The sequence below is a fragment of the Centroberyx gerrardi genome, chromosome 7, assembly GCF_048128805.1.
Source record: "Centroberyx gerrardi isolate f3 chromosome 7, fCenGer3.hap1.cur.20231027, whole genome shotgun sequence".
Classification (NCBI taxonomy): domain Eukaryota; kingdom Metazoa; phylum Chordata; class Actinopteri; order Beryciformes; family Berycidae; genus Centroberyx; species Centroberyx gerrardi.
This window is the reverse complement of record NC_136003.1, coordinates 10,210,752-10,233,563: the sequence shown is the minus strand read 5'-3', so window position 1 is coordinate 10,233,563 and position 22,812 is coordinate 10,210,752. Positions and strand designations below refer to the sequence as shown.

The following is a 22,812-nucleotide window of genomic DNA, read 5'->3' as shown; positions in this document are numbered from 1 at the left end:
GTCTTAAGAATCATAATACTGCTTTGTTACAAGTACAGCCTGCTTAGTTACAACCATGTTACTATATTACAGTTTATCTGCTTTAACCCTCTGATTCAGACATAACAAGGAAATTCCTAACATGAAGAAAAAAACAATAGAACTAGTAAGCTTGTCGTCTCAAAAAATAGTTTTATTCTGCTAAAAATGTACAATTTGGATGAAAATTCACAAAAAGAACAAAATCCTCCACTCTCTCCAATCTGGATATTCACAACAGTGATTAGTCATTTTGCTGAATGAAATGAAATTAAACAATCTTCTATCTAGTCTGTTGAACTTTCCACGTTTGAGAGGGAAAAAAAACGATAATTGATGCATTTCTAAAATTCAGAATCCTTGTACCCGTCTGCCTTTGAGTTTCTGAGGTTGCATCTAAACACAACCTCAATCTACTGCCTCAGTCTGGACTTAGGTACTGCTTTGGCATCAAAACCAACAGAGAAATCAAAGAGCATCCTTTATATTTTCTTGTATAAGGACATGTATAAGTATTACAAATAAAGATAGCCTGAACCTAGTTGTATTGGAGATCACTTCATATCTTAGTATGATAATCACAATGACTATCCTGTGTGGGAGTATAAACTATGGGCACTTTTATGTAAGTACTAATGAGGTAGACCACCACGCCATTCACTTGACATTAATTGTGAGCCATTAAAACTTAAGAAGTGAACCTTGTAAGTCGTCACAGGCTGACAACTCGCCATAGCAACGTCTTTTCACTATCTGAAGCTGCAAGGCCATTCCTCTCTGTTTATTAAAACAGAAAGAACGGAGAGTTCAAAACACTCGATTGAGATGTTTTTCCTCTTAGTGAGGATGACATTGATGGCAAATAGTTGTTTATGTGGTAAAAGTGTCCTCTCACATTAAATCAAAGTAACGGACTAAATTGTTGGCATGAAGTTTTCTCTGATTGCATCAACACTGCTCATGTAAAGGGACTGACAGTCATAATACTGAACATTTTCAATGACAAATAACATTTGCTTATGAGCACGCTCTCAATAATGATACAGAGTCAAATCATACCATCAAAAACACATTATATGCCTTTATGCGAGTGCCAATATCAATTGAACATGAGTATCTTCATTATTTGTATTGAACTTTGAGAAATGTCTGGTTGTGGCGCGTACTTACTTAGTACACAGCAGCATTGGTTAAGGCCTTGAACATCGTCTCCATGTTAATTATTGCATTTATCAACATTTATTTGATTGGATTTGTGGTTCAGCTGTCTTTAAGCTCGGCCTGAGTTACTTCACCTTTACTGTAGTTGAGTAAACTATGCCATGAAAGCTCTTGATCATAACCCACCGAGCACAAACTGGATACAAATACAGAGGGGGGAAACAAAACAATCTTGCTTTAACCAAACTTTGTGTGACTGTAATATGTCTATGTAATATGTGCATGCAGATGACCACCAAAGGCTGTATATGTATGTATAGTTAACATGCATTAACATCCTGTGATGAATGTAGTCCAAGTGTTTCTCACACCATTGCCAACTTGGCTCTTTCTTCTTTATACCTTGTCAGATTTCTCATCATAGCACTTGTACAGTGCAGTCTTAATGAATCTTGAGACATCCTTATTGATGTTTTAACTGAACAGACATGAACAAAATAAGCAGCTATGTGAAAATATTCTCCATACACTGTGCACAACAGTTGTAATGTCAGTGTCGATAGATGACAAAACATTTAACATATTAAAGGATAAGTTCAGTAATTTTGGACCTACAGTATATGTAATTTGTCTCTTAGGTACCTGTAGTACTTGGACCCACAGATAATACTGACTCCTGAGCTCCTGTTGCCTCTTGCTGCTAACAATGAGTCCATGCAGGGTTTGTCAAAATATCTCCAAAAAAGCCATTTGTAGGCTCCACATGGAGTCGAGAGTAAACATGACCCAATTCCACCATTACACACTTTTTCACTAATCAGGAAATCATGGAACTATTTTTCTCTGCTGCAGCACAGACTGCTGTGGGGTGAAAGTGTGTTACTGGCAGAGTGATCTAGTTTTGTGGCCGGTCAGATTGCAAACAGTAGAGTTTGGTAGAAGATGATCCACTGAGTGGAAATGGTACGGTGCTGCAGCTTGTGGGCTGTAGATAGAAATATGTCAGTTGGTTGCCATATCGTTTTCACAGACTGGCTTTTTTGGAGATATTTTGACAAACCCCATTTGGACTCATTGTGAGCATCAAGAGGCAACGGAGCTCATTGTTTCAACTGACAGCTGACTCCAAGTACTGCAGGTATGTAAGAGACAAATTACATATAGGTCCAAAATCGCTGAACTTATGCTTTAAACTATATGGCATGTTTTGGAATGAAAATGCATGTGTTTCATATGTCAAGTGTTCCTTTGGCAAACTGTATGCATTGTTAGTTTGAGCATGTGACAGTTCAATTTCCATTCCCGAGGAATTGGGATTAGCAAACTTCGTAAAAGACATAAGTGCTAATGTAATGGTTACCACCAAAAAAATGCTTCAGAAAGTTGGCAATTACAAATTTTTCAGAAAAACATTGTTTTTAATCCTGTAGTAGAAAGTTGTACTTCCCAAAGTCAAACTCGTCAGGCATGATGAGCATGTCCCCCCTGGCTTTGGCCAGCTTCCTTCTCAGGAAGTCCCGCCTCTCCAGCCACTCCTGCAGCTCCTCAGCGCTGTGGGCGAAGTCGCAGCTCGCACCTTCAGCACATCCGCTATCCAACCTGTCAATCCATACCATCATGTCAAATTTGGCAATCTTTATATAGTTTAAACATCTTTCATTTTTATTCTCAACATAATAAGAGTGTGAAGTATATTTTGATGGTGTGGGACGACCCAATTGGTTGGAATTAATTATTTAGTATCTAATTAATTATAAGTAACAATACTGGACCATGTTAAACATTGACGGCTCGTAATCATCACTCCGCTGGCACTTTATGATAGAAGTCTGCCGATTCTAATGTGGAAAATGATTTACGAATGATTTATAAGAATGGACACAGAGGACCTACAGTGATTGGATAACCATGTTAGCTGTTGTAATTACATTGGGGAATTCACTTAATCAATGCAATACAGCACATTAGTTAGGGTTAGTCTGAATGAGAATTCCTAGCTAGTCCTGGGATTTGAACCGGCAACTGTCCAATGCTCAATAAACCAAACAATGGATTGTAGCATCAATTTCCATTTTGCATTGACTGACTTCAAGGTAAACTGACCCCAACCCTGACAGACAGGTAGTCTCTTACTTAGGGCAGATCTCGAAGCACGGGCCGGGGAAGCGGTAGCTCCAGGTCAGAGTCTCCTCTTCCCCCTCACAGCTGAACACACGGTCCTTGTGCTTCTCAGAGGAGATGTGCTGCTGCCACTGACGCTCGCTGTTACTGTGTCTCCCACACAGGCGGCAGTGGAAGCCGATCTAAAACACAAACATAATGACCATCAGCATCATCAGCATTTTGCTTAAAATTACAAGAGATTCTATCATAAACAACAACAACAAATGGTGCAGAATTACTCGCTTATTCAAACTGCGTCTACCCACCATAGGGTCAGCGTAGTCAGTTGGCATGACGATGCATTTCTCCTCAGCCAATGCAACGGTCTGGGTGAGCAGGGCTCCATCCGATTGGCGGTTGTGGCCGCTTAAGGACAGCCACATGTCATATATCTGCTGCATGTCACTCACTGCAGGCACAGATTTAAAACTGATGTCACCAGGAGGATGTGAAATGACAGTGAACTACATATATTGGCAGATATATGGCAAGATACATCGCCAGCAGCTGTTTTTAAACCAGTGTGACCACCTCATGTGGTTTCCATCATGTGTCATAGGAACTGTGTATCGCAGGGTGATTTGAGTTAAAGGATAAGGCCGGTGTTTTTTAATGCATTGCTTACCGTCAACAAATCCTATGAAAATAACAAAATCAGCAATGATTTTGTTTTGCCAACAAGTCTCGTCCATGTAGCCGGTGCCCAATGCAGCCATGTCCCAGCAGCCATAGAACTCCATTGTATTAAAAAAACGATTAAAAACACGTGAAAGAGCCATGCGGTTGCTCTGTGCAGCATATTTCATCATCACGATGCACCGGGCCGGCCGACTTTTTCCTCAAACAACTTAATAAGCCGGCTGTAAACACGTTTGCGATCTCAGGAAAGTAGTTCTGTAACACTGAAAATAGTCCCCGGCGTAATGAAGAATTTGTTCCCATTTGAATTTGATTTGGTAATAACTACAACAGTCTGACTTTTCGTGGTAACAGTTAGCGATTTTTAAAATGTAAACTATGTCTTTGTGAGCTATATTTCAAGGTTTTTAGCTTACAATTGGAGCCAATGACTTCCGGGTTGATGGCTAAAAGCGGTACGTGGGAAGTCAGAAAGTAACGGGAGTAGAGCAAACGCATTGTTGATTTTGTTATTTTCATAGGATTTGTTGACGGTAAGCAATGCATTAAAAAATACCAGCCTTATCCTTTAACAGCAGCATGTTAACTCACGGTCATTATTCTTCATGTACGTCCACAGCTCCTTCTCCTCCTGGCTGTGAGCAAAGGTACAGTTCCCGGTGTAGGTACATTTCTTTTTCTTCAAAATCTGAGTACATATCTGCAAGGACAAAACAGATATTGCGGCCGCAAGATCCATAAGAAAAGAGAAAGAGGAGTAAGGAAGCATGGGACAACAATGGGAAGAAACAAAACATTTACTCTACATATTACTGAAAGTTGGAATGAATGAAAAAAAAAAGAAGATTTTGTGCTTTAGTTTTGAAATGCAACATTTTTGTTTGCAACTGTCTGTACTCCTGCCTCAGTCAAAAGTCCCTCTCTTATCTTCAACTTGTACAAAATGCAGCAGCTGGGATTCTTACTGGAGCAAAAACACAACCTGAGTTTAGCATCTTTATATTTGTTACCTGTTAAATTCAGGACTGATTTTTAATTTTATAGACTTGCTTCTATTTAATGACATTTTATTATTGTTTTTGACCTCCCTTTAATTATTTCTGCCTTGCTTTTATATTTCTTACCTTGCTGATGATATTATCTTTTTTTTTATCCTTCATAGACCTAAACTCTACATAAATATATTATTATAAATATGATAGACCTTTAACACCAAAGTACTCATAATCACAGTCTCAAGGGTATCATGGCTTTTATACAATGTTTAACAGATCATGTGTAGACAGCACACACACAATACAGTGGTACATAAAAGACTGCTGACCAGCTCCTTCCAGTCTAGCTGAGCTTTATGGGAATTATCAGCAGTGCTGGAAGGCGACTGATGAATCAGACTGCCTGGTTGGAACTACTTGTTTAAAAATGGATAAAGAGCCAGGGAAGCAAACCTACATCATACTGCAGAGGGTAGTTCTTGGCGAATGGCGGAGCTCGGACCTGAACCCACTTGTTCCTTTCCAAGGACTTCACCAGCAGAACCCGTCGCTCTTTGATCCAGCTGCAGACGAAGACAGAGACGGGGGACAGATACAGAAAATTAGATTCAAATCCTTCAGTTTTATGCTTTTGCCAGGTTCATACTGTGCTCTGCCTGCCAGGTTTATCCAGTGAAGCTGGTTTTGTTGTCCAATTCAGATTTGTGTCATTTTGATTTTTGTCTTTGTCTTGAGCCAAGAAGTTTTTACAAGGCTCTTGGGGTTTTTGTTAATCTCTTAATTTTAATCTTTTAAGCATTTTTTTGTCTGCTCTTCTTATATTTTATCAATTTTATATGTGGACATAAATAAACTTGTAAAGTTGTTAAACATATTACTATATACACTATAACAAATACACATTTCTACACATTTTCCATTTCAAAATTCCATACTTTTTCCAAGCCTGATTTTCTTTTCATTATTTTTATTCAGTAGGATCTATGCTGAAGTTAGCTGGGTAATGTTTCCATACCTTTATAGACACCTTATGCGATTCCCAAACTTTTCAAGAAATAGAACTTATTAAATAAATGTTATCCATTATTGCAAATACATTATTGAGGTGGGGGTGTTGCTCACATGTGCCTGGCCCTGGCTGTGCAGTACTTCAGGGCTTTGTCTGGCTCACTGATCAGGCCGTCCCGCCAGCACTGAGCGCAGGCGAACTTCATCTTCATGTTCAGACTCTTCCCTCCTCCTCCTCCTCCTCTTGGTTTGTTAGCACCACCTCCAACAACTCCAGCAGAAAGGGACTGCATTGTATTGAAAGACAATGGAGATAATAGTCATGGTCATTCATTTACTTTTACTTTTCTTTATCCGGCGGCTTGTTTGAAATAAATAGAAGCATAACTGGAAAAAGACGTCACAGTACTGGACACACTGTTTGATTGACAGGTGATCTCTGGGAAGAGCAGTGCAGAAACACCACAGCAATGAGCGCTGAGCAACAATGATGTCACCAAAATCAACAAAACAAGAATCTAACAGATTATCACTTTAAAGCCCTAATGCAGAATTAGAATATTCGGGTATATTCACATATATTTTTGACTTGCAAATGGAAAATACATTTCTGCTAGCATAACACACTTAAACTCATGTTTATGCCCCATACTTACAGTCCTTGTATCAAAAGGTCTGTAAATTACTGAAAGTGAAGAAATCGGTGAATAAAAACATTGGTAACACTTTACAATAAGGGTACATTAATTAAGGGTTAGTTAATGCTTAATAAGCATTAACTAACCCTTAATTAACAGTTAACTAATGTGTCTGGTAATCATTTACTAATGGTGTTCATGTTAACTAAGGTATTAATTTATACATTATTTAATAGTCATCCTTACAAACTATTAAATAATGTATAAATTAATACCTTAGTTAACATGAACACCATTAGTAAATTATTACCAGACACATTAGTTAACTGTTAATTAAGGGTTAGTTAAGCATTAACTAACCCTTCATTAATGTACCCTTATTGTAAAGTGTTATCAAAACATTAACAAAGCAATTTACGGATTGGATTTTTACAGTGGACTAGACTCTTGAGATATCATCCACATTTTCTAAACAGAGTAAAACAGAATTTCAGTAAGAGAGAAATAGAAAGACAGAGAAAGAAAACTATACTACACAAGAGAAGTTCAAGAACAAATCATGCCAGAGGAATATCATGGCAAATAAAATGTTATTTCTGAAATATTGCGGAAGTCATTAATTCTTTTCTTACTTTATTCACTTTCTGTTTGGTTGAGTTGTGTTCCTGCTTCCCATAATATTTTATAGATTCCTTCACAATCTCGTCAGGGGTGATACCTGTAGATTACACACACACACACACACACACACACACACACACACACAGAGAGATAAACAAGAGAAACACTACAGGCTACTGCCACCTTCTGGTTTCAGCGTAGAATGTTAAAGGGCAATACTTATTTTAAGAATTCATGTTACTCCGACGATTTAAGCCAATCCAGTTAGTATTTGTGAACATAAACAACTCTCTCTAACAGCAAGAAACCAGAGACACTGAATCTCCTCCTAAAATATATTAGTAGCAGCAGGGAAACGACAGAATTAGTTTTGGGACCTGGGTCCACTCCCCGTCTTATCCTCATTATCAGTTCCAGCACTTGTCTTGTTTTAAATAAGTCTCTTATTTGAATATAACTTGATAGTTTCTGTGAGGCTTCCCTGGATAAACAATAATACAAGCAGGAGTATAGTGTCCAACTAATTAAACCATGCATGTATGAAGATGCTGTCATAGATTTGCTGTGTTGATCCGCTCAGTGCATTAAGTCTCCAAGACTCCGGGGAAAGTAATTATTCACAAAGAGAATAAGAAAGGGTAGAATTTAAGGTCTTTTCAAAAACGATACATTTAATGAAAATTCAAGTCCTGATTATAGTTGATTATCTATGTATGTCACTGTGGACGCAGCCTGTCATCCTACAGGGAAATCCCCTTTGCATCTTTTCTGTGATCTCTCTCAATGGAAGGCCAGCAGTGTGGGGGGAAAACTGTGGGAACGTAAAGAAAGGGCAACAACCTTAAGGTAAATCACCCCATTTCCATTCCTTAAGGACCAGGCCTGTCAAACAACCATAAAACACCAGTACGCATCCCTGTTTCTGGTTATCCCTGAGGTGCCAGAACGTCTGAGATGCCCAAAATCCTAAGAAATCTTTGATACAGACTCATGGAACCTTTGGGTATCACATTGCATTTGGCTCTAATGTCGATTTCTTGTTTTGTATGCATTTGTGATGTTATATACAATAGTTTTTTTTTCGCATTATTCAATTTCTTCATCTTCTCATGTAGTTCAGGTAGTCATGTTTGATATCAAAATGCTGTTTTTTTTTTACAACTATCGCCTTTGGCAATGGGCCTTTGAGTAACTATCTACTTATCTAATTCCCTAAAACGTTTATTGATCCTATTTGAAGTCACTTGAAGGCCTCTGACCCATCACTGACCCTGCATTCTGCTCTTATTGCTTCTTACTCGACCTGCTGTGTCAAAGGTCGCCACACCACAACACTTCTTTATGTCAATACCGCACTTCTCCATTGGCTCTGATTCTTCCTGTAACCTCTTGAACCTCTGCTTCTCCTCATGGGTTCCCTTCACAGACAACTGGGCAGTAAAACGATCATGTTTGACATACTGGAGACTAATGCTCACTCTGCTTTATTCTAGATACACACCGTTTTTATGTATGTTGTCATATTTAATGTCATTTAGGTTTTTCAGTGCTGTTCTCCTTAGCTTTTTGTTTTCTCCTTTTCTCTGCTATATGGGTTTGTAAGTATAACCTCACCCATCCTAACCAGCGACCGTATCCCAACCCCCTCCCCTGTGGCTGTCTTTGTTTGGTCTGCTGTCATCATCTTTTCCTGTCTCACCTTGTTTCTGTGTCTTGGTTTGTCTTGATTGTGAAGCACTACATAAACTTGTAGAAATGTGGTATATGAATAAGTCAGTATTATTATTGTAGTATGCATACCCAGTCCTTTGTATATAAAACTTGCATAATGGGTAAAGACAATTTCAGTCTCCAAAGACACCTTGAGTCCAACCTGTTTCTAGACCGCACATATGATACATGGACTTGGATAAATGCAGCTGTATGAATGCAGAGGAAACACTGTCCATGTGCAGGCTGAAATTGCTAAATTTCACATCTGAATTAATTTTACCGCGCTTCCACACAGCAAGCAACACGATCAACAAGTCACCGAAGTCCAGTCATCTCCTACAGAGCCGAGCGGCCAGGGAAACTTGGCCGATGTGCGGAGGCTCAACCAGCTTGTCAGCCGGAGCATCCTGGGCTCAGCTGGCTAAGGCACAGACCGTGTAATTGCAACATCCTGGGTTCAAATCTGGCCTTTGACCTTTGTCATTTGTCACCCCCCTCTTTCCCCCCAATGTTTCTTGTCTTGTTCTACTGTGGCAAAAATGCTAAAAAAAAAAAAAAAAAACAGAGGCTTGTTGGCCGAGAAAAGTTGGCCACAGCTCAACTTTTCACAGTCATTAACCATCGACAGCCAGCCAACCAGATCTCTATGCTTATTTGTTTCACTATCGATGTACTTTAGTTTCATGAACAATAGTTCCGTCTGGCAAGAGCAAAATGGACAGGAGTCGATTACAGCCATTCAAAGTGTCCCAATTCACTACAACTTTTATTTGAAAGATTACAGGAATAAACTCTAAAAGGTTGCAACATGGAGATAGATGGCAACTTTCGCTTTCTGTTCATTTTTGGAGGCACAAGACCTACTAGTGACATACTAGTAGGTCAAAATTCTACCTCCAAAACACCCTAATATTGGAGGGAAATATTTTAATTGTAAGTCAAATATTATATTTTATTTATGTAATGGTAATATAGCCCATGAACCATGGCTACAGAGCTATGATCTAATATTGATTAAAGTTAGCTGTTCTATAACAAATAAAAATACAACACAAAGTCACTTTGAGAATAGACACTCTGCGACCCTCGCAGTGAGTTGTTCTATTCATTCTGATAGAATATGTACCCTGATCCCCCAAATATCATCCTGAATACTGTCACAATCACGTTTTCTGTTGTGGAAGCAGGATCCTAAAACATAAGACAGACAATCGAAGAACGCTCTAAAGCTGGGTAACCAGATTCAGCGTGACTCAGTGGAAAACTACTAACCGAATTATGCTACAATTGTATAGCCAACTCTGATCAACAGCATGTGAGTGGAGGAGCTGTGGCCTTGAGGTCTGTGCTGCTGATGGATAGTTGCACTGCTAAAAGATACTTATGAAAGAACGCAATTGTTTTCTCTGTTAGTCATGTACCCATGTTTCTGATGGTCATGTGCTAATCTTATGGAAGTCGATCACTTCACAGTCACCACATATGTAGAGTAAAAGCTCTGTGAGGGAATGACTTCTCCCTTACATATGCTCCAATAAAGCTTTGTGTCCACTGGAGCAGACATGTTTGAGTGTCTCTTTCCACCATAACTCCTTCTTTATTCTCTGTGGAGCTTTACAACAGTGTGTCATGACAAATTAGGGGACATGACTCCTCTCTTTTCGCTTCTAGCAATAGGAGAGTGAGTAGTTATCATTCACTAGTATGGACCAAAGTATCTTTAAGGTTTAAAGATCCAGTGCAATGATTTTTACTCAAGTTTGATGTTGTTTTCTAACATAATGAGCGTCATTTTTTTCCAGTTTTTGATGGCTAGATGGTACAGTGAGAGCCGAACATTCCACTGCAGACAATATTTCTATCTTTGGGGAACAAATATCCAGTGTTGGAACTTCAGCACCCAGCAACAACAGAGGCACAGAGATTTTACTGACAGAGACTGACAGACTATGGAGAATATCATTAACTATGCATAGTGTCGACCAATCAGGGCATTCATTAAAACCTGGGTGTAGGTGACATCATTTAAACTGTTGACAACCAGAAGGAGAGTTTTGAAAGGGTGTTAGTCACATTTCTACAATGCTGACAGTTATAATAATTTGGGCAACTTTACTTTAACATGTCCTTTGTTAAATTATATCATGAAATTGAGAAATGCAATTCTCACTGGACCTTTAAGAATAACAGTGGCATAGTTTCAACGCTATTCAAATTCAGTGGTAGGTGGTTCAGTTGTCTTTAATTTCAAATGGTCCCCAGTATGTCAAACATAATTGTTTAAAGATATTTGGATTATTCAACAAGTTGACTCATTTTTATCTTTTTTTTACAGTATTATGCATTGTCATTTACATTTGGACAATTATTCATAAAAAAACAAACTGTTTGTATAAGCACCTTGGGGGTTTGCCACTTCACCTGCATAATCTGCAATTCCTTTTCTCTGCTTTGTGTTTTATCATTTTTACATGTGCAAACCAATAACCTCAAAAGTCATCACTTACAGTACGTGCTTGTGTCTGACAGACTGTACCTGTGTTTTCCTGCAGCCTCCAGGTTTTGAGCTCTATGACGGAGTGGGCATAGTGGCAGTTGTCCTCTCTCTGGCAGCCGTAGCGGATGGCTTGTCGGCACAAATCCAAGTGGCACGGGTCGTTCAGCGGGCGGATCTTACTGTAGTTCACAGTGGTGGTCATCACCACATATGCCAAGCACCTGACGGGCACAGAACAGGCATTAGTGTGTGTGTGTGTGTGTGTGTGTGTGTGTGTGTGTGTGTGTGTGCGTGAGAGAGAGAGAGAGAGAAAGAAAGAGAGAGTTAGCTTATGAGTGAGTGAATGAAATGAGAGCTAATAACTCACTTATTGGCATCGAAAGTGTGGCGAGCGTGCGGGTTAGAGCAGATGGCGCGGTTGTCTCTGCAGCGCTTACTGATGATCCTTGGTTTACTGTCATAGCACTCCTGTGGGGTGAGAGAGAGAGAGAGAGAGAGAGAGAGAGAGAGAGAGAGAGAGAGAGAGAGAGAGAGAGAGAGAGAGAGAGAGGACAGGACAGGACAGGAAAGGAGGAGTCAGAGAGAGAGAGACAGAGAGAGAAACCAAAACAAAGAAAGAAAAGACAGATTGAAAGATTGAGAGGAAGACTGCCTTCGCTATTCTGTTACTAGATAAAAGTAATGTCAACAGATTAAGAAAAACCTTGTTTATATGGGCCTAATAACAAAATATGCATCGACTGATTAATCATTTTTCAATTGCTCAATGGATAGACTGATTAAGTACATATACATACATGCATCAAAACTATCAGTTATAAAAGCATTTTAAAAAGAGACTGTACATGGTGTTTTAGAGGGTATCCATACATGCTTCATATTTTGAAGAAACTTGGGCAATTGGTCATTTTTAAGTGTTTCCAATAACCTAACATTTAACAAGTCATTCCGTAATAGTTAAGATATGTGAGCTTCTACTGTATTTTGTGTGTGTGCGTACATATATGCGTACTAACCTGACAGAGGAACATGAACATGCCCTTGTGCTCTTGCAGAAGCCGTACGACACTAAGTATAGGATCCAGTCTGACGGCTGCCGGTTCAAACAGCAAGATTCTATCCAGGGTTCCTTTCCTCTCTTCCGTCCAAACGTCTATCTCAAGCTGGTTGAAGGCAAAGGTGCACTTCTCCCCGAACTTACACAGGCCCAGATCGCCGGACTTCAACAGCTCTGGACGAATGAGAGCAAACAAAATTCTGTCTCTCCAATGTACATGATTGAATTTTGTTTGCATTTTTATTCCCTCTTTAACTACAAGGCCATTTGAATTTCCAGTAATTCGGGGGACTGGCATGGCTGTCATTCAGGCTGCTGAATTCATCGTTACCTGGACCAATGACACTTTCCGCCTTGATTGTTCCTGATAAATCATGGCGATAGACAGTTGCCTTACTCACATGGGTAAATGTAAACAGGGTAAGTTGAGTAACAAAATCAGCAAGTCCTATCAAGAACTGTACACTCAAACTGCCTCCTCGGAAACAATCCAATCCAGGAACGATGATACTGAAATGGTCACATGATTAAAGGATTAAAGGAATTAAGGAGGTCCACAGTACTTCTGTGGAAGAAATTAAGCTTTACTTATTGTGTATATATTCATTTGTATTAATAATATAATTGTATTAATATCATAGTATGCTTTATTTCTTCTCAGTCCATGTCCATTAACCCTCCCAGTCTGATATCACCCAACCATCTGATTTTAGCATCCTTACCCGTGCAAAGCTTAAATGGCCCAGAAAAAGAGTTCCAGCTAGGAATGCGTCGCACTCTGGTCCACTCCAAAGTGAAACCTGCCTTTCTCCTGCACAACAGGATGTCCCGCTTGCAGCTGTGGACGAGGTCTGGCTTGTGAACGTAAGTATATATCCCTCGACCTGGAAATCGAAGAGGGAAGGGGAAAAGCAAGGTTTGAAAGAGACAGAGAGAGAGACAGAAAGAGTGAACAAAGCAAGGAGGAGATTAATATTTTTTTAAATAGGGGGAAAAATGGGGATGGTGGATGACATAAAGAAAAATGTGATTGAGGCCGCAAAGCATCACAGCTACAGAGATAGAAAGGAATTACCAACTAGTAAAAGTACGTTTATTTGCTGTTGCTGAAGGTGTAAACTTGTGAACGTCATACAAATGTACTATTTTAACCTTGCCAGACACTTTACCTCACTATACCTCACTGAAGTACACCGGATTGAATTTTGCATTGAGGTTGGCCTTTCAATGGCTTGACGTTTTGCTTCCCTTTTTGCCCTTTCTGCCTGATTTAAAGGAGGGGTGCAGGATGCAGATAAAACCACAAGTTCCTCCATAAAGTATATCCAGTATAGGGAAGACAGACGGATATGAAAACCTGTCTGGCAGTAAAGTCAATACCAGCTAAGAAGTATATGGATCAGTTTCTTACTGGACAACAGTTTAGTGTACTGAACTTCGCTCAAAGTCTCATCTGCTAACATACCTTCCCGGGGGAAACAGGCAGAGCAGGCCTGCATGAAGTCGTGGGTGGAGGACAGGGGGTTACAGACTGCACTGGTCACTTGGTTATTCTTCTCCTTCATGGCCATGGTAAGAATCAGATTTTTAGTTAATGCTGACAAGACAAACGTAAACAGCTGATAATACAAGCTTGAGAATAAATCTTACTTTGTAGTTATTCTTGGCCGAATGTACGGCTGGGGCAGCGGCGCTGTGAGAGGGCGTGACACCTGAAGAGCAACGAGGAGAAAGCACAGTTGAGTTTTACTGAAGCACATTCTGTGGTTGCCTTTGGTCATAAGCGTAAACACTCCTTTCCCATAAAAAAATAAAAATAAAATGGAGCCCTTCCCCGAGTTGTTTGAAACTCCTTGAACAACAAATTTGACTGCCATGTTTCATTTCACTGTCGTCGGGTGAAAACCTTGTATCTCTCAAATGTCAACATTTCAGGAGCCAAGAAAAGCAGCCTTGGTTTTAGCTTGATGATTTCATAAGCCCAAGGGTCGTAGAATTTTCTCAACCCACAGAGGAATTATGAGGTTTTCACCCGACAACGACAATATTTAGATTTATGGTTGGCCTTTAGATCAGCGGTTCAGTTTAGCAATGTCTTAATGTTTCACACTGACCGATAATTCTCCTCACTCTCTCTTTCATACCTGCATACTTTTCTCATGTAAATGTGTATCTCTTGTTTCAATCTTGCTAATGAAGTAAGGGAAAACTGAGTTGTATTTAGGCTACAACCATGGGCATAGTATTTCAGTGTGATTTGCTGCCCTGAGTTTGATCCACATTTGATCTGTTCCGCATCAAAGTTGAAATAAAACCTATGTCCTTAGTCCACATAGCCTGGTATTTTTTTAGAATCCATCAGCTATTGTGACAAAAGTTATTCTCCTGCCTTGCCAAATAGTAATATAAATCATAAAAAAATATTTAATCACCAGGAAAGCCGAAGTCAGAGAGTGAGTCAAGGCCTCCTCCCCCGATAGCGACTGCTGGCAAAGCTGAAGCCTTGACGCCCTTCACTGCGTGGAACGAGTCCAGGGCGTCGAGGGAGTCCAGCGGTTTCAGAGTGTTCACACCAATTTTAGGGACATCTCCGCTACGGCCAGATATGGAGACGCTCTCCAGGGCATCTAGGCAATCATTGAGGGACTTTTCCTCTGAGTCCGGTTTTCCTCTGGGTCCGTCCTGCCCGGCGCCGGCACTTAGCGGTGAATCCAAGAGGTCGTCCAGAGAATCGAGGCCATCAAGGGTATTCTGTGCCGCTGTGTTCAATGCGGTGCTCAGTCCTAATTTTGGAGCACCGGCGTTGCCTCCGAGGCCCGAGGAGAAGCTATCTAAAGCATCCAGCCCGTCTGAGGTGGAGAGGGCGTCCAGGGCATCCAGGGTGGAGGCCTTGGGACCCGCCCTGCCACCTGAGGCGGAGAAGGTGTCCAGAGAGTTGAGCTGGCTGACGGCCGAGTTGAAGAAGGCCGGGGGGAGCTGGGGCGTCGGGGCGGGCAGGACGGAGGGGACGGAGGGGACGGCAGGCGCACAAGTGGATTTGCAGCTGGGGTTGGGGAACGCTGCCTGGATGTCGGTCTGGAAGGCATGGAGAAGAATCAAATGAGTGAAGAAGGGTGGAATAGAAAAAAGGAGAAAGAGAGGGAGACTGAAATAAGCTATTATGGTAGCTCTAGGGTTTCTATATATTTTTCGTTTAAAATTCGCAGACTTTTTCTGGGCCTAAATTTCTTGACTGGATTTGAAGCTTTTGGTGGGGGTTTAATTGTTTGCTGTATGCTGATGTATGCTGCTGACAGCGGCTGGACAATGTGAGTGTCAACAAGGTTATATCAATCTAGAATAAATGTGAAATGTAATAAGTGAAAATGACGGTCTACAGCTACACATTATGAACAGTCAGCTGTGTATCTGGACTTAAAACAACATCTTTCCGTACTGTTCCCATAGTTTTTGTGCAATTCCCCAACTTTTCAAGACCCGGAAATTATCAATTTCACTTTATATGCTTTTTTAGATTTTCCAGGCCTAACCCTGTACAGCCAAGGTCATTTTCATCCATTATCAATGATTTACTGGACTGCAAGGACACAAACACACAAACACACACACACACACACACACACACACACACACACACACACACATCTCACCTCAGTGGGCTCTGGCTCATTAGGAAAGCAGTCTAGCAGGCTGTCTAAGTCCTCTCCCATCAGCTCGGAGTCCTCCAGGGCGTCCGGGTCAGGCACTGAGAGGGCGGCTGGTTGGTGGCAGCTAAGAGGTGCGGAGGAGCCATGAGCACCATAGGGAGAAGGCAAGGTCATGGAGCTGAAACTGATTTGTATGGAGGACTGAGGCATGCTGGGAAAGCCGACTAAAGAGAAGCAGGAAGGAAGAAAACCAGAGCAATAGGAATTTTGTTTAGATTTTAATTATTTTAATTGATTTTGTATATTTTTGAATAGCCCAATCATCTGTATGGCTATTGTGATAAAATTTAAAGCTATAGTTGGTGAAGAATTCAAACCTGGTGCAACGCCACTCAAAGGATTCAGGCCATTTCCTACATAAGCACCTGACACCTGGAGGTGAGAAGAAAGAAAAAGGATTTGGGATATTATCGTGCACACAAATAAAGAGTATCTACATTATGAGCTAGGGGCCTCCTTTCTCAATATTTAGACACATAAAAATATATCTGCAGAAGAAATTTGCATACTTAATATTTAATATATTTGCAGCTGAAAGGTTTTTCAATGCAAACATTAAAATGTCTTTTTGTACAAATCTGATAGTATACTTTGTGATTAGGGAGTCCTTATGAAATCTCTTTATTTTTTCATCTATGATGGTGAGGAATAATGATGTTGTTGTACTTGCCTTCACAGCTTGAGCAGTCATGTTTCCATTACGGACCGCTCTCGCAGTAACAGGCTCTTCCTGGGAAAGACGAGATAACGCACTCGATATCAGAAATAAAGGACACACCAGAGAGCACAAAATAAGGACAAGTTTGTCTGCACTGTGTGACCTTTGACCAGACTGAACCCTGAGTGGATTCTTTAACGTATTGCCTAGTATTTTCACTGTACTTGACATCTGTACTGCTTTCGCCTTAACAAACCCGGAGAAGAAGATCTGACCCAAACATCCATCGACCATGAGAAACCACAAGTCTGTGTTTTCATATACGTCCATTTCAAACTAGAGTGTTTATCAGAGTGTGTTTACAGCTGTCGATGCAGGATCCCGCTTATGGTTCATTTCATGCGGTGGTGAAATAGATCCGACCAACAATTGCTTCTCTACTAACCTTTGTGCTGACGTAGGCTTTTCGATTTTTCAGTCCCAGATGGACGGCCAGCTCCTGCGCCAGCTCATTCACCTGCTTGTCCTGGGAAGAGGTAAACATAAAAACCATGAGCCTGTGACAAGAACAAACAACAAATAACAACAACAGACAAAAGAAATGAGGGTGTGAGGTTTGCCATGTGGTGCACCTGCTTGTTACGATCTTACACTTGAAACTGATCTATTAAGGTCATCTGTGCCTTTATCTCATTTTGTTTAGACGACTGCTACTCCCTCTATTCCTGCTTAAATCGCAAGTCGCTCTCACGTCTCCAGCTCATTCAGAATACAGATTTTGGATTTTAACGGATGCCAAACAAAGGGTTAGGGTTATCTCTCCGGTGGTAACTTGCTAGGCTAGGGGACACACTAGAAGACTTAAAATCCTGAGCCATTTTGAAAAAGCTTGTAATACACACAACGATGAATTTCACAGAGGTTTTGTCTCTCATTTCTGCCTCACTCTAAACTCACAGGTCCGTTTGCCAAAAGAAGGGCAGAGAACAACAAGCATGGAAAAGAACGAGCCAGAGAAGAACAGCAGTGCCTGGACAAACTAAGAGGGTTCGTGCCTCCTCTCATGAAGCCGTCCTGCACCGCCACTAGACAACAGTCAGAATAAGGAACGGGAAAACGTCCATGTTACCAGCTTGTTGCAGCATCCAGAGTTGTTGGACAGAAAATTGCATTACAATTTGGACAATCAGCCTTAAAGACCAGATTTGAAAAATAAATCAGATTTGCCTGCTGTCTGAACATAGTCAGAGTTTCCTGTGAGTTGGAGTGCAGCCTGAGGTCGACCGGACTGACCTGCGTCTAAACTCATGAACTAGAGCGCTAGCGCTTTTTCAGTGGGAGGGTTTGGGGGGGGGGGGGGGGGGGGGGGGGGTCTGCATGACTGGAGTGAGTGAAACTACATTGACTTTAAAAGCTCCACCTGTTACCAATGTCCTGTGGAGGCACTGTGTTGTTGTGACTGCACACCAATTAACTGCTGTTTTAGCACTGAAATCCCAGCTTCCCTCCATGACTTTTCCTACACCCACTTTCTGTACAAACCAGTGTAAATGCACAGAAATAGTAGTTAGAGTTATATTTAGGCCCTTCAATTGCCAACTTATTAGCCTCCTGTTGGACCTCTTAGTGCCAACACTCCCAGCTTGTCCCACTGCTTTACCAGCCGTGTGATGAGCAGACAGTCTGTGGTGCAGTTGTAGGCCTCCTTGTACTGTCCCAGCTCCTTCAAACAAAGGGCCTTCCTGTACAGCGCTCTGCGAATTTCCTTACACACTTCCAGTGCGCTGTCGCAGTCCTGCACACCGCGCTCAAACTCCCCCTAAGGAAAACCAGAGAGAGACAGAGCAAGTTGGTGAAATGAGTTCAAAAGAAGGGCATGAAGTGACTGATATGCAGGCTAACAACAAAACTGCAGCCGTTTAAACTACAGCTACAGATCCAGGCTACTGTTTACTACTCATACATCTCCTCAAGCACATCTCACCCACTTAAATGTCCACTAGGAAACTTTTCCACATCTATATTGTATTTTGTTATGTTCAAATTTCCAGGAAATTAGTCAGGTGCGTAGCAAAGGCATTATCAAGTCACCAAATGTATTTATTTTGCATTTCAACCCACAGCTACCTTTAGTTTGGAGAAAGCTGCTTCTTACAAATCTCACACATTTTTATTTACATTTTCTCTTTGCCTTCCCACACTTTGGTCAGCGCACAAATGATTGACTGCATTACAAGTGCATGGAAGCATGGCATTGGTTTGCTTTCTCTCTCTCTCTCTCTCTCTCTCTCTCTGGAGCCTCTCCAGTAATTATTCTCTTCCTTTCCTTCTCCATCAGTTTATTCTGATGCCTGTCTACTTTTTTACAATCTAATTTTACGGTTGGTGCCAAATTGAACTGTAACACAAACTGAGGTGGACTAGCAGACTAGCATGTCACTGGATATTATAGATACATTTCTATGTTCTTTGAAGCAGGCTGAAACATGATACTGAACTTCCACCAGGATTTAATATGAACTGAACCAGTGTCAGCTAAACTGATTTCCCAGAAACACACAACACCAAATGCGTCTCACCATGCTGTGGTAGGCAGAGGCCCGATTGACATACAGGCTCTCCAGCAGAGCTTCGGGGACTTGGATTTGCTCCGCTGCAGCGTAGCGAGTGACATTCAGCCCCTCACTGAAGTCTTTAGCCGCTCGCTCCCAATCTCTGTCTCGGAACGAGGCGTTGCCCTCTTCAAGCAGGTTGCACACTAACTGGGTCAGGAAGTCCTGAGAAGAGGAGACAGGGAAAGGAGAAGAGATGCGGGGGGTGCGTCCCAAAGCTTTTTCACGCCTCCTTTTCTTTCCTCCCCTCCTTCACTACCACTCTTCCTCACCTAGGGGAGGAATGGAGCAGAGGAGCGGGAAAGTGGAGGATGTTTGGGACAATTTATTTGCTACTCCATCAAGAATGGATGTCTGCTATTGATGAGGTGATGATGTCACATGTGCAGCCTTTCTGCCGATGTTCATTTGATAATTAACATAGACTATACAGTAGATTTATGAAGTCTTAACATGCATTCATGGATGAACCTGTTTCCTCAACCTACACTAGTGAATACATTTTCTTGGTGGGACCAATTCCAAACAAATTTGATTCTTTCAACATTTCTTTTGGGAGATATCGGCATTAAAACTCAGGCCCATCCTACATATCATAACCCCTTACACCTGTAGGCATAATTACCCCACAACTGGAAATGAGTGGTACATTTTAAACTACTACTACGATTTTTGGAGCTTTGGGATGCACCCAGGTATTCAGATGTGAAACTGCACATCCTTTAAACGGGGGTGGGGTTAAGCCATATATGGCATAATTGATGCAATTAAGCCATATTCGTCCACTACCTCCCATAGACATTTACAGTCTTTAACTCCACACTGAGACGAGTCCAGGAGGAGATACAGGCAAGTGTTTAAAGGTACTGAAAGGAACAGAAAGTGTCCATGAACTAAGTCACATTTGATTTTACCAGTAGGCAAAATATGAAGAAAGATGGAGAAATAGAGTGTGGGGGAGGAAACTGGAGAACATAACAGGAAGCGCCTTGGGAGGCTTGGGACTTCTAAGTTATCATGACCAACTAACCGTGACAAAACAACTGATGAACAAAACCTTGAAATATTAAGACCAAAAGTCAAGAGACAAGATAGACAAGACAGTGTTGTGTGTATAATAGCTGGTACCTCGTAGCCTTCAGGCTCTGGATATGGCAGGGACGACCTGGGACACACAGAGAAGGGAGTCAGATTAGTTGGAACAAATGTGATAAAGCCAGGGCCACAATGGGTTTGTCTTTCTTTCAGTGTCACCACAATTTAAAAAAAAGAAGCAATTCTTCTCACTGTATGAATGTCAGAGATCTCTGTATCTCCTCCTTGCGTTTTTGTCTGGCAGAGTCCATCTTTCTACACTGGGGGAAGACAAACAAACCAAAGCGGGTTAGTATACAGACTAACTGATGCAGTGTTGATAATGCCTCTGTGAAACATGGCTGACTCTTTCTTTGAGAGGAGAAAGGAAAAAACAATTACAATTTCCCATTTGGCAGACGCTTTTATCCAAAGCGACGTACACATGAGATTTTAATACAACACAAGCAAGGTTCTAGTCAGGAGAGAACGAGAGTAAGTGCCATAAAGCTGAGTTCTGGTCCAACAGGACATAGGTGCTACGAGGCAGTGCATAGAGGCAGATAAAGAGTTTTTGTTTTGGTTACACAGTCCATCAGGTGAGAAGGTGTTCACTAAAGAGCTGGGTCTTTAGCCTTTTCTTAAAGATTGAGAGGGACTCTGCGGATCGAATGGAGTTTGGTAACTCGTTCCACCACCGAGGAACCACAAAAGAAGAGTCTGGATAGAGACTTAGGGCCTTGTTGTGGTGGCAGCACCAGGCGGGAGGGAGCGTAGACCTGAATGAGGGAGTTCAGGTAGGTCGGAGCCGTTTTGGTCGCTACTTTGTAGGCAACCAAACACTGAACCACATCTGGCACATTCTGCCAACTAAAGTCTCTCGATGGCAGGCATTTCCTCTCGTGCCAATATGAATTGAGTCAGCAGCTGCCCCTCTGTAATGGTCGCCAGTAGTGTGCTGGTCAAACACGACTGAGCCCGCTGTATTCATGTATTCACTCGGTGCCAGTCTGGACACACACACACATACACACACACACACACACACACACACACACACACACATATACACACATACACACAAGACAACAGGGTCGACCCTGACACAGCATGCATGACCCTGTATGTTCCCTCGCTATCATGGCGCGAGTCAACCAAGTTCAGTTCAGGCACACCTACCTGATAAAGTTCATTGAATTGAAGGAAAGTTTAGGTTTGCATACTGCGCCCAGGAAAAGAAACAGCGAGGCGGAAAACTTCTATAGCTGACAGCTAGTGTTTACGCTGATAGCAATGAGAGAGAAAAGTGCTGACTCCTCGGTGGCAGCTAACTTTAACAGGATGGTGCTGTTCAGTTTCGATTCCCAGCACCAACATCAAATCTGCACACCGCCTCATCATAGGCTTGTTCGTGTGACTCAACGGCGCCGCAGGGTCCTACATGAAGTTAGATTCCTTTTTTAGATTAAACATATGAACTCGTGAGTTGTTGGCCTAAGTGAAGTCAAAAAATCATATTTGATAATTTCCCCATATATAAAACCATTTCCCGTAAAATAAATAGCATTAAGTTGCGCAAAAATACCACAAACGCATTAGATGTGCCAAAATACCTTATTGAACTACAAATCCCATGACCCTCGGCTCTGTGGTCGTCGAACCAGGAGGTGTGTCAATACTGCCTTGAAGTGCTGTCGGAAATATCGCAATTACGAGCACGCGAATGACCCAACAACGTAGTAAAGCCTTTATTCTGCCATGTGCTATTGATGGTTCTATACATTTTTATGTTTTAATATAAATGTTTTAATAAATACATACATTTTAAACAAATTTGATTTCATTTTTTTTGTTTTATTTGATGTCAATGTCAACAGCATTGCTGTCAATGTCAACAGCAATGTCTCTCCACTAACAATAATGATATTTCATATATGTGGCACAACCACTATGATTATGGTCATAGTTTCAGTTTATTAAAAATATCATATTGATACCATGGAGCCTACTGAAGACAGGTGTAACATTTGCTAGGCATTTTACATCACCGCTTATGTTTAATACAGAGAAAGTAAATTACCAGTGATACTTTTATTGTGCCTGAAATGTATTATTATTATTATTATTTATTTAATATATATAATCAAATTGTGACTGTAGAAATGTAATCTTGGTTTTGTCAACATCAATCAGTCTTGTTACAATATTTGTTCATGTCCCTTACCAAGTCAAATTCAATTTGTTGCTTATA

General features: G+C 41.1%; 1 protein-coding gene across 1 annotated transcript; it reads right to left on the bottom strand.

Annotated features, from left to right (window-relative positions):
• Positions 1 to 162: 162 nt before the first annotated feature.
• Positions 163 to 21,841, bottom strand: LOC139913883 (zinc finger CCCH domain-containing protein 7B-like). The gene is made up of 23 exons (XM_078284507.1): positions 21,741 to 21,841; positions 20,775 to 20,842; positions 20,616 to 20,652; positions 19,455 to 19,652; positions 18,536 to 18,694; positions 17,321 to 17,401; positions 16,888 to 16,947; positions 16,535 to 16,589; positions 16,161 to 16,381; positions 14,943 to 15,585; positions 14,161 to 14,222; positions 13,976 to 14,069; positions 13,233 to 13,394; positions 12,470 to 12,684; positions 11,821 to 11,921; positions 11,493 to 11,674; positions 7,255 to 7,340; positions 6,099 to 6,271; positions 5,434 to 5,539; positions 4,573 to 4,681; positions 3,609 to 3,751; positions 3,313 to 3,482; positions 163 to 2,778 (listed from the first exon to the last, which is right to left on the bottom strand). Exons 2-23 carry the CDS (start codon positions 20,831 to 20,833, stop codon positions 2,598 to 2,600), a joined length of 3,297 nt encoding a protein of 1,098 aa, XP_078140633.1. The 5' UTR covers positions 20,834 to 20,842; positions 21,741 to 21,841; the 3' UTR covers positions 163 to 2,597.
• Between the last annotated feature and the right edge of the window lie 971 nt (positions 21,842 to 22,812).

Excerpts from the sequence above, each read along its gene's own strand:
- LOC139913883 (XM_078284507.1), bottom strand. The coding sequence starts at position 20,833 with ATGGACTCTGCCAGACAAAAACGCAAGGAGGAGATACAGAGATCTCTG. Across the intron at positions 4,682-5,433 it reads ACTACCCTCTGCAGTATGAT|ATATGTACTCAGATTTTGAA; the intron begins GTAGGTTTGCTT and ends TTGTCCTTGCAG. Across the intron at positions 3,752-4,572 it reads GTACATGAAGAATAATGACC|TGAGTGACATGCAGCAGATA; the intron begins GTGAGTTAACAT and ends CTGTGCCTGCAG.